At 35.9% G+C, this 18,141-nt stretch overlaps 1 protein-coding gene across 6 annotated transcripts in view; it reads left to right on the top strand.

Annotated features, from left to right (window-relative positions):
- The window catches only part of LOC145971123 (beta-1,4-glucuronyltransferase 1-like), a 47,366-nt gene that overhangs the window by 1,772 nt on the left and 27,453 nt on the right, over positions 1-18,141 (top strand). Inside the window, exons 2-7 of one of the 6 annotated variants that reach the window (XM_083098446.1) lie at positions 65-385; positions 2,276-2,658; positions 8,222-8,311; positions 13,086-13,154; positions 13,306-13,599; positions 14,771-16,006. In XM_083098446.1, coding sequence (XP_082954572.1) covers positions 65-385; positions 2,276-2,658; positions 8,222-8,311; positions 13,086-13,154; positions 13,306-13,584 — 1,142 coding nt within the window. In that variant the 3' untranslated portion in view covers positions 13,585-13,599; positions 14,771-16,006. Of the gene's footprint in view, positions 1-64; positions 467-2,275; positions 2,659-8,221; positions 8,312-13,085; positions 13,155-13,305; positions 13,600-14,770; positions 16,105-18,141 lie in introns of those variants that run through there. The other 5 variants (XM_083098444.1, XM_083098445.1, XM_083098448.1 and 2 more) reach the window with 5 other exon arrangements.

Raw genomic sequence — 18,141 nt, 5'->3', positions numbered from 1 at the left:
TGCAAATGCAGCTTCGATATGTAGAAAATACTATATCTAATTTCGTGTTCTGATAACATTTTAGACAATACGACAGAATCCAATGGGACCGTACGTGGGGACAGGTACGCGAGAATAACTGGCGGCAGAAATTTGATAACTACGAGTGGAGAGAGAAGAAGATTCGTCCGACGACGACAGGAGAGCAACGCGACGTGGAACGAATCGCGGCTTCGTATAAGAAAGGGGAACAATGTCGTTGGGAAAGGTGAAAAAGAAAAAGATGACGCGAATCGTCGTTGTTGTCATATGTCGACGGAGCGATGTTCCCCGGAGGCGCAAAATTCTTCGTCAAAATGTAACCTGCGCAGCAACGGGAGTAACGCGAAGATCGACAAAAAGCTTGGTAACGCATTCGTACCATGTCGACCAGAACTGGCTAAGCCTGGTTGGACTTCGTATTCGGAGCTTTATCGTCGTAGATTCAGTTAGTCCCTAATCAGATGAGATTTCTCCTTCACGTGGAATAATGCCGAAATGCGCCGCCAACCCCGTCTCCTTCACCATCTTTTCACCGCCGTCGGCGGTCCCGATAAAAAAGGATGACATGAAACGATGCAATTTTCCCCGAGGACATTTACTTTCTTTCGTGATTAGAAGCGGGGTGTGTTCGCGCCGCTGGAAGAGACTGAGTGGAAGGGACGAGGGAAGATTCTCAATCCGGCGAATGAGTCTCGTTGGATAACTTGACGTTGTCATTCTCTTTTTTAAAGTAGCTAGATTTTTAAATTGCGAAAGTGAGAGGCCAACAGAATTCGTATATCAGCTACATCTCTTTTGAGTTCTTTTATGAGAAATATGCCGACAAATGTACCAATTCAAAAGTATTTTCAAAAGTACTTTTATGAATACAAAGATTAAAATCATCATTTCAGAAATGCATTGTAAAAGATTTATCTCTACGATTTATCTCTTTTTCCTAAAGTAAACTTTTAAATAAAATTATTTTTATGCTCAAAGCAATTATAGATTTATAAATGCAAATGTGCAAAATTTTTCTTTTCTCTATTCAGAAAAAGGAATCTTTTTGTGTAGTTCGTGGATCTTTTCATTTTTATTGGAAATAAAAATTTCCGTCTGTCGTATACATGAATTTCGATTAAGCGTAAAGTCTACACAATCGGGAATATTAAATATATTTGGATTTTATCTAAATCTCTCTCTCTTACACACACACACACACACACACACACACACACACTCTCTCTCTCTCTCTCTCTCTCTCTCTCTCTCTCTCTCTCATTGTAAGGCATGAAATTTGCGTGAGAAATCCACCATGAAAGAGATTCCATCGCGACATAATGTAGGCATAGTTATCACAGTTTCTATATATTATGGTATAGCAAAGTTGTATGATGAAAGATATTAACCTTCGTTTTGTGTAAAATATATGGAACTTCCCAAAATTGTTATCCAGTTATGTTTTTTGCGATGTATAAACATATTCTTCGATTATAAAGATAAAATTGTTTCATATACAAAAAAAGATACACACACAGATCATATTAAATAATTATTTAAATAATTATTTACAAGAAATGCATATTCTCTTTCTTTAAAAAAATAAATTAATTTCATATATATATATATATATATATATATATATATATATATAATATAATCTATTCTATTTTATTTTATTTAAATCAAAAATACAAATATATATATACATATATATATGTATATATTTGTATTTTTGATTTAAATAAAATAAAATAGATTAGAAAGAGATTATCTAAGATTATCTAAGTTATCAAGATTAAAATTATAATTTAGTATTGCATTTATGAAAATGTAATTCACGTGGCACATTTCTCAACCGATTATAGAATAAGATTTGATAGACAACAGTTAACATTATAATGTCCCTCTTACCTTTGCATTTAAAAGTTCTGTCATCTTATAGAGGTATGACGTGCGAACTTTTCAAGCATTATTCTCTTCAACAAAAAGCCGCTCCTATCTCGAAAAGTCGATAGCGTCATTTCTCATGTCACTGGCCGCCGCTTTTCATGTCACTTTTCCTTCTCGCATGAAATCCATTCTTCTGTCTGTACCAATGAATAAAGAACATAATTCATAATTAAATAAATCAAAGGATTTGGTGCATACAGTCGTTTTCATGTGACAATGATTGTTCACCGTTATATTCATAAAAGCTAATTTCGGCAATGTTGCCCGCGTGTCTTTTATTGATATGGAAAGTTAAAATTTACCGTTTTCTTTTTGTTCTCAGGCATCCAGAGGCGTCCGCGCATTCGGTCTCCGGAGGATTCCACCCTGTCGATTTGCGGTGACAGCCAGTCCAGGGAGCTCAGTCTGGACGAGGGTCGTTCATCCCTTCCAGGCACCTCAAGGGACGACAGTAGCGAGCTCAGCTTCTATCGTCGCTTTATCGAAGGTCACGTTACTCGTACGCATTCTACACGATCCTGCGAGATACCGCATCGAGGAATACGTTCGAATATCTCCTTTCCCGGAGAGCAATGCGAACATAGTGACTTGGACAAGTCGAAGAAACCAGGATATCGTCCGTATACCATCGAAGAATATAGGAGTCTATCGGTGCCAAGACCTGATCGATCCCTGGGTCCTGATAAGGACGAGATACAAGCAAAGGTACACACGTTTTTATGAAATAATAATAATAATAATCTTCATTATTATCCGATTTATTAATATCTTTATTATTGGTATTAATTCAGAGCAAATACCAGTTGAGCAATAGAAAAATGAAATATATAATATAATAGATACATATATAACAAAATTATAAAGTAATACAATAAAAAAGAGATATTGCGAGAATATATAAAATACAAATATATTTGAGATTCGCGCAATTATATATATTATTATATTTGACATAGGAAAAAAAATATGTTTCTTGATAGTTCATTTTTCGTTATACATTATAAGTTACGGTTACACAGAATTCTGACATGCTTGAAATGCGCGATATTTCTCCGACGTTTCTCTATCTACAGATAGAAAATCGGGATCAGATTGTTGAAGCGAGATTTAGAGGCACGGCACGCAATTCTCATTTCCGAAAACTTATCTGTCGCCCGCGCGTTCGATCAAAGTTTCCGGGACAAGGAAAGTTTCCTCGCTTCGATAATTCACGTTTTCTATATTGCTCTCTTGATAATGAGTATAAAAGTATTTTATATTACTCGAGAATGTCATTAAAACTTGGCGTGCCGAGTTCGCTTGTGCTTTTATCGCGAAATTTATCTTCGCCCGCGTTTCTTTTATCCTTATCCTTTTATCTCGCTAGATGTTTATTGCTGCGTCTTCGCTGTTAGTGTCCTCGATGTGAGGTAATTACGTTACGGACTGGATCGTACCGAGAGTACGTACGTTAATAAACAACGTTCTCTTGGCCCGACGAAGTTACACGTGTTACGGTAGGAACGTAACCGTGATTCGATTAATGCGATAATTCGATTAATTCTTCGGCATCATCGATGCTCATCGTTGCTCAATGTAGCTCAGTGTTTCGCATGCGAAACTTCTATGGACAACTTTGACAGAAAAGTATAGAGTAAAACACATCTATGTCGAATATTGATCGTATAGTAAGGGATCAATTTGAATGGATTCAGTTGAATAACATGGAAAAACGGACGTGAGAAGTTTTTTTGACGTGAAATAGAAGCTCGATTCGAAAAATGGGAACTTTATCGCGTGAAGCTAGCCCGTTCATAAGTTGCTATAAGAGAGGTTTCTGTCGCCGGATAAGCGAAGCGAAGAAAACTCCGTCGTGTCGTATTTGCGAGGACGCAGTTAACACTTTCACGGAAGACGTAGCACTTCTCCACGAAGGAGTCGACAACGAGCACGGCTTCGTAACTTCAATTTAATAAATACGCGACTCTTGTTCTTGAGCTCGGGCGTGCTATTTTCGTTGGCGTCTATTTCCTATTTTCTCGGCACGAATACGCAATATTGAATTAGAGGCTGCATACGACGAATTGTATTCCTAGCAATCGTGTACGTGTACGGTGATGAGCGTCGTGAATCCTCTTCGTCCATTTGTCTGAAGGATGCGCGCGGAAGAAGTACGTCGCAGTTTATCGCCGAAAATTTAATTCGGAAATTACTTTAATTCATTAATTGCGATAATCACACTTCAGTGTAAAAGCCAAAATTTATATACGTCTCTTTTAATAATTAAATTATCGTTCCCATTGTTTCATATTACAGTTAGTAAATTATTAAAATTTTAATGAAATCTCTGAAATATTTCTCATGAGTTTTTTTTTCATATTTTATTAATTCGGAATTACTTTTTTCTCACATGTATTTTTTTTCTCTTTATATGCGATACTCGCACAGTTCATCTACATTTTATTGCTACAGTGTATTTATTTTTTTATCAGTAGTCTTTTTCAGTAGATTTTCGTCTAAATAGATTTCTCAAAATCGTCAATAATCGCATAAATATTACTATTTATTTATTACAAGCAACGATAGCAATATAGCAAGGATTTTGACATGTATAATATTTTCTAAAAAGATTCATATTTCTGGTAAGGCGGTAATGACACAAATTTCATAAATTAAATATGCAGTAAATAAAACATAAGCAATTCTAATGATATCTAGATTCATAAAATATGATATTTTATAATTGCACTAGTCGATATTCTTCGGTTTTCGAATCATCAAAATCGTAAAATTCTGCACGAGACGGCAGGTGCGCGATAGAAAATATGCCTAATAGTCGGAAGATGCAGTAAATTCTCGCAATCTTTGAGCGGTTCGGCTCGCGAGGGTGAGCGATCTGTAAATTTTTCATGGTTTCTCTATCGCGGCTGGCGAAATGCAATAGAGGGTTTACGGTACGCGAGAGCCTTTCTCATACACCATGCAGCATCTGGTCGCGGACCGATACCGGTGTATTCCTTTGCGCGTGTGTCTGAAAGAAAAGGAATCCGAGAGTTACGCTCCGTCGTGTTGTACCGTTTTCGCGGGAACAATTTTAGCAGATTGGAAATTAAAATTTCACGTGGCTTCACGGGAGCAGCCATCAACCCACCCTCGGAACGTCGGAAACCCTTTCTCTTTAAGCGCGCCTCGGGACAAGCGGAAATGCTTCGTTACTGCATCACGAGGGTCCCCCAACATCCTGGAGCCGCGGGCGGAGATGGTGGGTTCACGGTAAAAAGTTTCAAGGTGTTTCACCTCCGTTGGATGAGCAAGGACGAGGTTTCCTTTTCTAAGCGCCGCGAGCAACGATAAAACTCGTTTAGCGTGCATACACATTTGCCGCCCGTCAGTCATACAAGTTACTTTAATTTAATATATATTTTTTAAAAACTCATACCACGTAGAATTTATTATAAAATTGATACATCTTATAGAGTATCCCCTAAATTAAATTTAAATTTTTCTTTTGTTTTTTCTTTTGAAGAATCAAATAAAAAAATTTCATTAAATATATGAAAAATATTTTATCAAATACAATATATTAACTATAATTAATAGTATGGATTAATAAATTTCATAAATATTATGCTATTACATATAGATTAAAAGCATTGAAGATAAGAATAGTTAACAATAGTTCATTGTTTATTTAACTTAAATTGCACTTTACTTTAGGATTTTTAAATCCATATTTTATCGCAAAGATTTATATAAAATAAAAAGAACGCCCGAATATAAATCTTCTGATTAAAAATCGACATCAAATAAGTCAAGGAATCCTATCACGCGAAAGTATAAGATGTGCTATAGGAAGGCATCTCGCAAAAGGGCGGCGTCATGGCAATACGTTATCCGCAATTAGACGCTATAGAGAACCGCGACACGTAAAGCCGTAAAAAGCTTCAATTGCGCAATCGAACTTCGCCGATACCAGATCCAAGTACAGGCGAACAGGAATTTCCGCTCTAACGGCGAACGCCGTGGAGAGAAGACCCGGAGGGACTTTTATCCGGGTGTTTCTTATATAAGCGCGCGCGCGCTCGTTGTACACTCGCAGGCTATTATCCGGGATTACTGGGTACGCCCAGGTACCGGAGCAGATAAGTACAGCAATATACGGGGGCAAATTTGTTCCCGACGAAGTCGCCGCCATCACTGCCGCCGCTGACATTGCCGTCATGGACAGTTTAAATGAAACGTCGACGAGAGTAAGCCGACGAAATGTCCGCGGATGACAGTGATGGCTAAAGGAACACTGACAGAATATCTATAATTATATCGATTCATTAAGAAATGTTATGGCCAATTACACGTGATGTTAGTTAGTTTGGATCCTTAATATTGTATCACCAATAAAAAAAATACTTCCAATCAGATATTACTAAATCTTAAAATAAATCCATAAATATGTGATCATTCAGTAAGCAATTATTTTAATTTGTAATTATACAACAGATTACGTTGTAAAATATTATATTTAACATATAAAATATGATTTTTTAATATTTTAGTATGCTTTCCATAATTATATATACATGCGCGCGCACAAATACATATACATATTTATTATACATATAATTATTTGTGCTGTTTAATAAATGATTATAATATTATAAAATCAATATTATGATTTAATTATGATAATAAGATTATGATATAGTAGATTAATTATGATATCTTTTAATAAGTCTTGTATAGTGATATAATTTTTGGATACAAAAAATATTAAAAACCTCTAATATATTATTCAATACACAATTTCGTGTTTATTTAATACTAATAGGTAACATGTTTATTCAAGCATTAAAAATTTGTGCTGATATTTTAATAATCATACTATTTTATACGACAGTAATAAGAGAATAAAGATTTTCAATTACTTATGGTAGTGTACATTAAATATATTAGACAAGAAGATTCGACGTGTGCTTAAATGAAAAAATACGAAATTCATTCCTTGGATCTATTTTTTAAGGAAGCCACTGTTAAATTTATCATGACTGATCTGTTCCTTCTGTTAGATGTGATTTTTTCTCGTCTTCGTGTGATGGGATTCTTTCTCTCTCCTTCCATCTATCTTTCGATCGCCACCTTTATCTTTTCTCCCGTTTCCCACGATTCGGTTTATCCCGTTCTACGTTTCTTTTGTGCTGTCTCATCTTCAACCTCTCTGCTGGTTTCTTCGTCATCGACTTCGTTCGATGAGCATTTGCATAATCTACTTTGTATCGGATTCAAGTCGACTTGGCAGCTCACGATTTTCGATGCAACTCGTTCGATCGACCTCACTGTTCCAAGACTCGTAAGCATGATATAGTTTGCAGTTACAAAGAGAAATATTTAATTCTTGTTTAGAATCAAGCATGGTTTTCATAATCATGAAATTTCCTTTGCAAATATATATTACATCATCGATCTGTTTCTCCTTGTGTAAATGACGGGTTAGAATCAATCAAACGTGAATGTTTGTGTTTATTGTAATTTCTGAGATTTTTACCACTTTTATTACTTGAAAATAATAAATTCTTTGCATTTAAAAATACTTTTTACATATTTCGGAAATTTTTGTGTTCAATAAATTTTTTTGGGTCAAGCGCTAATAGATTAAATTAATATTTGACGCTCTCGCTTTAAATATATCAACACAAATTTTTGATACTTAAACAAGCGTCGCGCCATCTATTTAATATTAAATAAATATGGATTAATGTTACTGAATAATATGTTAGAAGCTTTTAATATTATTTGCTGTATCCAATGCAATATTTAGATTTATAAGATTTATGAAATATAGGAATTTGTAGAAAATGCATAAACGCATAAATAACATATACACACATATATATATCGGTATTACACTCAGCTTCGTTATATCTAGAAAGATATTACTCGTATGTCGTGTTTACTCGCACCTTCGTCGAGGTACGCCTCTTCATGGCAAACAGCAATCTACAACCACATCTGTCCGCAAATTTGCGGCCGCCAGTATACTCTCGCATGTATACAAGTGCAGACGTATGCGCGCTAGTCGTAGAGGTTATCTCCTCGTCGCGCTAAACTCTCACAAAAAGTAAATAAAGCCTTTAGTCAGACGTAGCGCGGCGACGTGTTTAGGTTGAAAGTTTCACTGGACCAAACTGGTAATAGTAGTAGTAGTAGTAGAAGTGGTAGTAGCAATAGTAGTAGTAGTAGTAATAGTGATGGTAGTAGTAGTAGTAGTAGCTTCAGGGATTGTTTGTTGTTGCAGAGAGAATGGCTGATGCGCCGGAGATCGTACGGAGACTCGGTTAGCGCGCGCAATCGTGAGCAGATACTGCAACGAACGAGAAGACTCAAGGTACGAGATACATCCGTGTGTTTCGATGGATTACCGATCGCGGTTTATCTTAGGCATGAAGGGCTAAATCGATAACATTGACAACTATGCCATTCTCACATATTCTCGTCAAATGTACATTACTGTCAAGTTTATGCATGACTGATTAGTCGTTGTGCTATTTTTTCGCAGTTAATGAAGCTGAATTTTTTATTTGATTTGAATCTTTCATTTAATTTCCTCTTCATTTAGATAGACTTTCATATATCTCACAAATTAATCCAAAAAGAAGTATAAATAATTGGATTCTAAAATTAATTTTAAATGAAATATATATGTTATATATTCCCTGTATCCCTTTTATCTCATATATATTCTATTATTTATTTAGTTAATTATTCAAGATTTGTATGTGAGAAAGAATTCTAAACAAAAGTAATATGAATCAATAGAAATGTCTTTACACAGCTAAGTGTAGCGCACGTATTCGTCTCTTAAACACAAACTGTCGAATCTTCGTTCATGATCGCGTAACATTTAGTTGGAATAGGCATCTTATTTCGCGCCCGACAATGTATGAACTCTATCCGGAGGAATTCGCGAACATTATCGAAAACAAGATTCAGAAAATTCCATTCGATACCCGTACATATCTGAGAACCCGTAATTACGTTTCTGCAGAAGTTTGCTTTCCAGCTTCACGCGACGAATCGCTAAGCACGATCGCGTTGACGGCCATCCAGCGGAATATAATGGAAAAAAATAATGGACGAGGCAAAAATCGCGGTTTGTGCTTGATAAATTAGCATCGATGGCATTCGGTTCCGTTACGGTCGATATTTAATTGCCAATTAGAGGATGCAAAAGAGGCATTGCTGACGGGCACTAGCTCGTTTTACCCGACGCACTCGTGAAAGTCAAGCCTCGTAATGACCGGCCGCAAGATTTATAAATGAAATTAATTACGTACGTACCGTTCCGCGTTAACAATGCCGAGACCACATTTTTCTTTTCTCTCTCCCCTTTTATATTCTATCTCGTCGCTCATTCTACCTTCCTCCTTCCAGCAGCGTATCTTGTTCTGACGCTCGTCATTACCCATTTGCTTTCGCTGTCATATCAATTTCTCATTTAATTGTGCGCGACAGCGACCCAACTATAAAATTTAAATTATTTATTTATTCGCGAGATCAGTTGAGTCGTAACGAATGGATAACATAATAATTTATATTGGCAGATCGAAAATGAAAGCCAATTTTATTATTCGTAACGAATTCGTAACGAATCGGAGGAATATAGTCACTATTGAATTAGTAGTCATCTTATGATTTTGTAAAATGTTTATCAAGATATATATGACTCTACTATTTACAGATTTGTTATATTTTTAATTTATAATTTGTTTTAATCTGATCTATATTTTCAATTTACACGCTGGCATGTTTCGATATTTCGTATTTACGAATGAAATTTATTATACATCAACTAAACGGATACGTTAGAAAAGAGGCGTTGCGATTCGCAAGATGAAAGATGTTTGGAACGCGCGGCGGAGGGAGTCTCATTGCGAGACAAAATATTCATAACGGTAGAATGAAATTCCGTCGGGTCGTATCCTCCATTCGCGCGCTCCATTCCCTAGATACAATTCCGGGAATAACTTAGTTTCGTATCGGCCACGGCTAAGTCAATTGCACTTTGGCAACTTGTATTCAATTATTCCATTTCAACCGGGAACGCGCTCACGATCTGATCTCGCGAGATTACAAAGGTTCGAGCTTAACGATTATTCGCGTGGAACACCGTGCCGTGGTTGCTACTACGTGTGTTTCCACTTGGCCGATCCAACGCCGGAAGAATCTAGTGTGTGTTCACGACAGTATCATCATGATGGTATTGTTCTTTACGTTAAGGAATACCTTTTACTTAAGCTTTGCAAATTATAAATGTAATGGAAATTTTACGTCACAATAACTCGCAGATAGACGATATATAGTATTATACATCAAGATTTCTTTTATATATACAGGGTGACCCATTTTAACTTAGGCAGCCAAATAACTCGAAAAATAAGCAAGATAGAGAAAAATGTTTTAGACAAAAGTTGTATGGTTTCGAGGGGGCCATAAGATGGTATCATTGGTTTGACCTTGAAGAGTCATTTGAAGGTCACGTGAAGGTCACCTTCAATTTCTTAAATGGAACCTACATTTTCTCATTACATATTCTTGTAGCTTATTTCGAGAGCTTTCCAAAACACTATAATTAAGTACCTTTCCGTTAAGTACTTTTTGAGTTATGATGCTTGAAATAATTTCTTAATTTTACATAAACCGTAAAATATCTTGTAAAATATTCATTTTTCGATTATCTTACCTTAATACTTTTATGTACAAAATAATGAGAGGAATCAATTGGTGTAAAGAAAACACATAGTTGTTTTTAAGAAAAAATATGGAATTGTTAATTGCAAATTACATATTTTTTCTTCGAAACAACTATGTGTTTTCTTTACACCAATTGATTCCTCTCATTATTTTGTACATAAAACTATTAAGGTAAGGTAATCGAAAAATGAATATTTTACAAGATATTTTACGGTTTATGTAAAATTAAGAAATTATTTCAAGCCTCATAACTCAAAAAGTACTTAACGAAAATGTACTTAATTATAGTGTTTTGGAAAGCTCTCAAGATGAGCTACAAGAATGTACAAAAATATATAGGATGTTCCATTTAAAAAAATTGAAGTGACCTTCACGTGACCTTCAAATGACTCTTCAAGGTCAAACCAATGATACCATCTTATGGCCCCCTCGAAACCATACAACTTTTGTCTAAAACATTTTTCTCTATCTTGCTTATTTTTCGAGTTATTTGGCTGCCTAAGTTAAAATGGGTCACCTTGTATATATATATATATATATATATATATATATATATATTTCGCGTATTATAAAAATAATGAACGTTTATATTTCGCGTATTATAAAAGTAATAAACAAATTTGCGTTGCTTCGATTCGCAAACGCGAGAGCGATGTAAACGCGCAGTGAATCCGTCCAATTTCCTCATGCAAATACCCTATCTTGATCAAGGCTGTAGAGGCAATTCACAATATTGTTTTAACATCTATTGGAAGCTCCGTTAATGAACGTATACTGGCAACGTTTGTTCACGTTTCTTACGCTTTAATAAGTAGTGCTAAATTAGATACAAAATATCTTTTTATGTGATTTGAATAAATAAAAAATTAAATTTAACTCTTGATAAACATATTTTGAAATTTTAAGATTACTTTGACAACTTTGTGTAGCAAAAATTCGATAATACATACATCAATTGAATTAAATATTTTATTATACAGAATAAAATCATAGGATAAATCAAAAAGTGCTAATAAAAAGTAGCTGTAAAATAAATTTATTAAATAAATTAAGAAAAAAGTAGATAAAAATTATATAAAAATATCTAAAAATAAATAAAAATATATTTTTATTAATTTAAATTTAAAAAATCTTAGTAAAATGTTATATATATTTTTTTATTTATTTTTCTTATTTTTATTTATTTATTTAATTCATTAATAATTATTCAGTTATTTTTTTATCAATATTCTTTTTAATTTATGTTATGATTTTTGTTGCACTTTGCATCATAAAATATTTAATTTAATGTTATCAATATTTATATTATATATATGTATATATATTAATAACAATAATTTTTAATCATATATATATAATTACATTTGATCTATAATGCTCTATATTATTTTTTTTATCAACAAATTTAGAATAAAAACAAATTATAGAATAAATTCTTATATTAAAATATTTCTACGATGTTATAATGATTATTTATCATTCACACATTACGGTTTGTATGTATAATGCACATTAAATATTGTTTAATTTATTGTTTTATAGTTTGAAGATTACTACTGAATTCGATTTTTATCTCACTATCTTTACTATCTTTCTACATATGATTTGTTCGTTGCCGAAAGCTCTCATTATGTCATTAGATTCGCATACTGCGTAGATGTAAGACGCGATTGATGTGTCAAGTTTACGTAACGGACGAGGAGTGATCGTATAGAAGTGACCCATCTGAAATGCCGTTATCCGCATGTAAATTCAATTATACGTACAAAGCTACTATTGCGGACCGCAACGACCACGAGCATAGGCAGAAATTGAAGATACGAGAAGCGAATGAGGGGGAATAGTGGCGCACGTGGATAAACCTATGCTATGCTTCTCGCAAGGAGAAGTAGTCTCGTGATTCGCATACTACGATAGACAAATTTCATTTGCAGCGTATTTCCTATGCTTGTATACTATACGCGTCTCTCTTATTCGCTGATATCGATCTTTTCATGATGAAGGAGAAGTTGCAATATTAATTATATTTAAACGGTCTCGTTTATTAATTTTAATCGCACAATTTAATTTAACTTTTGCTTCTTATTGCTTATATCTCCTTTGATTCTAAGAAAGAATAGTTAATTTTGTCGAAGTACTTACTATTTCCAGAAATAAAATATTATATATATTCATATCCAAATTTCTATATATATGTTCAGAATCTCTATTGGTACTTTTAAAGTAAAATTTAATGCTTATCTATGTCATTGCCGCTGGAAAAGACTCTCAAGGTTATCGGCGCCAGACAAAGTGTAAAATCATAGTCCGTGAATATCATTTGATTCTCCCGTCTTTTCTTCCTATTTATTCGATCAAAGTGACTTACCTACTCGTCCCGCGAGCACTTATCCTCTTTGTGTTCACAGTCGAGACGCGCCATCGCTCAAAAATGTTTCTTGCCCCCTTTGAAGGATCGGGACGTTGCCGCCTCAAAGGTAAATTGAGCTCTTTTGCAACCTCACTCTCGGATACTCTAGCTGACTTTTCCGCCGTGCAATTATTCGTGTATCTCTGTAATGGAGTGGGGAGACTGAAAGAAGTCGCGCGGCAAGATCATCGTCGATAACATTATCTCGTTTATTTCAGGATCGTGAAAACTCAAGCATCCCTGAGACGGACTGCGCGATGCAAGAGAGTGTCTTAAAGTGTCCTGTCAGATATCCGAAAGGAAAGGAAATCATCACCGTCCCGAGTAAAACATCGCCGTCCCGAGAGATCGAAATGCTCGAGAAAACGCCGAATTTCAGCTCGTCGCTCGCTTCATATAACGTTCTCGAAGACCCATATTTGGAAACTTTGCAACAGCGTCACTTGCAGGAGAAAAAATTGGCGGACCGTCTTATGCGTCAAGCCTTAAACTCTTGATCACCACTAATTCAGGTAAATAAAATAGTATAAAAATCACTACAAATATAACTTATATATTTTTTCTCATGACTTGTACGCGACGTCTCTATTTAACGGCCTATTTTTATAACTGCAGATCGATATTTTATTACTGCGGTTCATTTTCCATCATGTTATCGATGTATATTTGTCCACCATATATATTCCTGTTTACACGTACTTTATATGTGTAGATCTATATCTTCTATCATATTTTTACATCTATTTGAAATAACCCGACGTATGTTATAACATACGACAAATATGTATGTTTTAAATTGCGTGGCCCAGTTTAATTTGAAAGCGATATTACTACAATTTTGTTGTACACGGATAAACTCGCTATGCGTCTATGAAATATCGCAATATCGATCATTCGTTTCCGCAGATGGACGGTCTTATTTTCAATCGTGTCGTGATCCGTTTCTCTCAAACTGGTTCGATCGGCTCCCGTCAAGAACTTTTATACTTCCCTACTTTGTCACACGCGTGCTTATATTGTCGAGACGCAGTTGGTAGACTTGGCAGGTCGACGAGATGCCCATAAATAAATTGCACTTGTGCCCGTGAGATTAGTCTGAGGATAAAATATTTAAACTTAATTCCATCCGAATAAATAATTCACTCAATGTTCTGGCGGTTCGTATTCCCGCCATATCCGTTACCCCCTTGATGCCGCGACGAAACGAGTTGCGACGGTAATACGTATGGACGTAAATGCGACACACATATATATATATATATATATATATATATATATATATATATATATATAAATATTGTAAAACATCTCTATATAAGATTCTCTGACAAGTTATTATAGAAACCTGAAATTTTAATTACGAAAAAATGAGTCGCTTTGTCAACGTCAACCTGATTTCTTCTATATTTACAAAATCTTATAATAGTAATAGGTAATCTTACAATTAGTCACAAAGAAAAGAACCAAGTTTTAAAAATTATGAAATATATATAGATAATATAGATTTAGCGATATTCGATGAGTTCACTTATTTTTATTCGTGTTTTGAATATCTATTTTTTTTACGGTGCGCTACATACATGCGCTAACATGCAGACAAACGAATCCCTACGGTATGCAATTGTATACTAAAAACTTTCTCTCTGCACGATTCTAGACTTATTCAAAGTTCTTTCCACCTAGAGAACGATGATCGTGCGGAAAATAGGCGCTTGCCAAAAGCAACGAATCGCACGCGGGATAGTTGGAGCCGACGAGTACCAAGAGAATATTTTTATCGGCTATGATCCACATGGCGTTTTACGCAGCCGAGTTAAACTTAAAGATCCGGAAAATCAGCGACTATAAAGTGTTCGCTCCCATCGTGTTGCGGCTGCTCTTCTGAATATGTAAATACGCTACTGTTGTTCTACGGGAAGATGATTCCGCTGCCACGGTCACGGTTAAATCTGTTATTACGCTTCTATAATCAAGCGCTGTTTCTGAACAATATATTCATCGCCCGCGGCTGAAATTACTTTCGCAGGTTTCGCATAGCCCAGCACGCGTTACTCGCTTCTCGATTTATCGAGTCTGAAATTTTTTAATATTTGTTTTTCATTTCACGACACATTTGTTCTTGTTCATTCCCGCGAGTTACAATCGCTTTCATGTTTCAATAATTTTTGTGTATTTTCGATAATTTCAGTAATGATCTTTTAACAAAAATATATCATATATAATACGTTTTGAGATTTAGGCCCAGGATGCTTATTTTCAGTAAATTTTTTGTAAAAATAATAATTGATGCAAGAAAATTATAAGAAATAATGAATTAAAATGAATAAGAAATATGCATAATTTATAAGCAAGATCAAATGAAACAGATATTTATCAAACACCAAAAACTTTTATCATTATTTTTGCATGTGTTAAACTCTTTTACATACGTATATATGTACATTTCCAAAATTGTTAATTATAAGAGTTTAACCGCATTAGGAAACATTGTATGTCTCTCGCAAATAACCAATACTTGGTCTTACCTTCGCTATCCTACTCTACTCGATCCCTGTCGTGACGGTAGACCTTCGCGGGATATCACGAGAAAACGTGGCGTTACCCGCCGTGAAGGGTTGATCGATCCACCGGTTGCGCGCGCGCTCGTCGCATGCGCGGAACTGATCTGCCGACACGCTGCAGCGAGTTTTGCACGAGCGAGAGAAAACTGTCTCCGAGGCTGATAACTCGTCAGGCCTGGGATAGATATCCGTAAATAAACGCGCACAAGATTCTTTCCTTTTTTTTCTCCCTCGGGTCACTCTGACGTGTCCCTCGCGCGCGGCGGGAGATACTCGCGGGCGTGGTTGCGCGAGCGAGCGTGTGTCCGTCAGGACGTACCGCGTCGATGATACCATCACCGACGGCGACGGCGGATGTACGGTGAACATCGTCAACCCGAATCGGCCGATTACGCCATCAGACTGCCGTCAAGCGGGGAGGTCTGTCTCGCGTGCCAGCACACATCAATGGTTCAGGTGAGTAAGCGAGCGAGGCGCCCTGCAAGCGATGACAGGGGGTTGACGCGGTGGCGCTCGTCGCTGTCCGGGGAATAACGACTGCACGCGAGTGGGGTTTGTTGTGAGTGACGGTGGAGCAGCGCTACTCGCCTTCCCTTGCTTGTGTGTCGTTGCTGGCGAACGTGTCCCAGCTGTGTGTCTGAAAACGAGCGGACACGGAAAAGGTGTCGCCACTCGAGAACGATTCTCACGTGTTTGTAGAAGTAGCTTTGATTGCTCTTGGTTTCCACATTAATCGTGTTCCACTATTGACATCTGATTCCATTTTTTTATTCTTCCCATTTCATTTGATTCAGCATATATAGTTTCAGATGATTCATATGTATTATATCTATAATCTAAATGTCTAAATCTGTGCTGATCTTTAATTAATGTCACAAGTTTGAGCGACCTTTAACGTTGGTTAAGGTAGATATGCTGCTACCTTATTTCTAATTTATGACATCGATATACATATAGGTACCATCCCCTACGCGGATATACATATATATTTCATAGATATATGTACGTACTTTATTCATGATAGATATGTTTGCGATACGATCTGTATCTGTAGCTGTTGATAATGATCAAAGCAAGTCGGTAGACACATTTATGAAATTATATCGGAGGAATTTTTCGTAGCTATACATAGAAAATTATGTATATTAATAAACGATAAGAATGTGTTGTAGTATTATGCCACCGATATTAAATTTTAATTCGGTTCTTTTACTACTACAAAGTATATAAAAAAGATGCGAATAAATATAGAGTAGCATTGCATATAAAAATTTTAATAAATCCACATATCTGCAAAAATATAAAATGTACAGATATAAACAGTAATAAAATCGTAATAAACTTCAAATTTCAGAAAGCATTAATTTATAATATACGCGATACAGCTCTGCGATATATCTCCTGCAATAAAATCATACGCATTAAGCATAAAGAGCGTTAATATACATTTTATAACCATATAATTTCCTATAAGAATATCTTCTTACGCTCGCGTAATTGATGAAAATCGATATGTATTTCATCGAGGACTATTAATCCGGATAAGTAGAGGGTAGTTCTCGAAGCGAGAGAGAAAAGGAACGAAGTGCGCGGCGAAAACCTTCAGTTCCGATTCCGCGGCAGCCCTTTATGTAAATGGATAATGGTTCTACAACGGTTGGCTAAGTTCCTAGGACGGTGAGTACGTACGGTGTGCGTTGCTACTGCCGAAGGGCAGTTCATTAACTGCCAGACGCCGGGTTCGATGAGAGAGTTACGGTTCGGGAGAGATAGAGGCGAACTGGCGCGCGCAACGCGGCTTTGAAGTGGCGGGAGCCTCGCGGGCGTCCAACGCGGAACAATGGGAATTATCTTCTATTTCGCTCGATTCAACTCCCCTTTCCTCGCACTTCCTTCCTCTCCTCCCGCCGCCCATTCGTTTATGCCCATCCGTCCCTCGACACGCGCTCATCCATACAAGGATACCTGACGCTCTGTTGATTGGGACGCTTCAGGCGAGGCAATAATCGCGCCGGTTACCCGACCCTATGAAAGCTGTCTTAATGAATCGACGCGAGAGAGAAGTGTTGATACGCGCACTTTCTCTACACGCTACTCATACCATATTGTCTCGCGGTTCAATGATACAGTCGCGACAGACGAGCAATTGTCGGCTCGTATTAATTACGCAAAAGAAACGAGGCAATATATCGATACAATAAATATATTATAAATCAATCGGAGAAAAAAAAGAGAATATCTTGGAAATAATTTATAGCTATATTAATGTACTTATACTTTATAGCTATATTAATATACAAAGAAAAAATAAGCGATCATATTTTTTTATAAAACATTATTGTCATTGGTAAGTATCATTGACTGATACCTTGCGAGGGGGTGATAATAAAGATTGTACTATTTTAGAATAAACTATTAACGTTTAAATATACATCGCTCTTTGTTATATGCAATATATTTAATATCGGAGCTTGTTGATTGCTTGTAAATCGC

Source organism: Camponotus vicinus, unplaced genomic scaffold (assembly GCF_025532165.1).
Source record: "Camponotus vicinus isolate PSW18456_S1 unplaced genomic scaffold, iyCamVici1.0 SCAF_4, whole genome shotgun sequence".
NCBI classification, from domain to species: domain Eukaryota; kingdom Metazoa; phylum Arthropoda; class Insecta; order Hymenoptera; family Formicidae; genus Camponotus; species Camponotus vicinus.
Note: the sequence above shows the minus strand (reverse complement) of the source record. Positions and strands in the feature narration are given on the sequence as shown.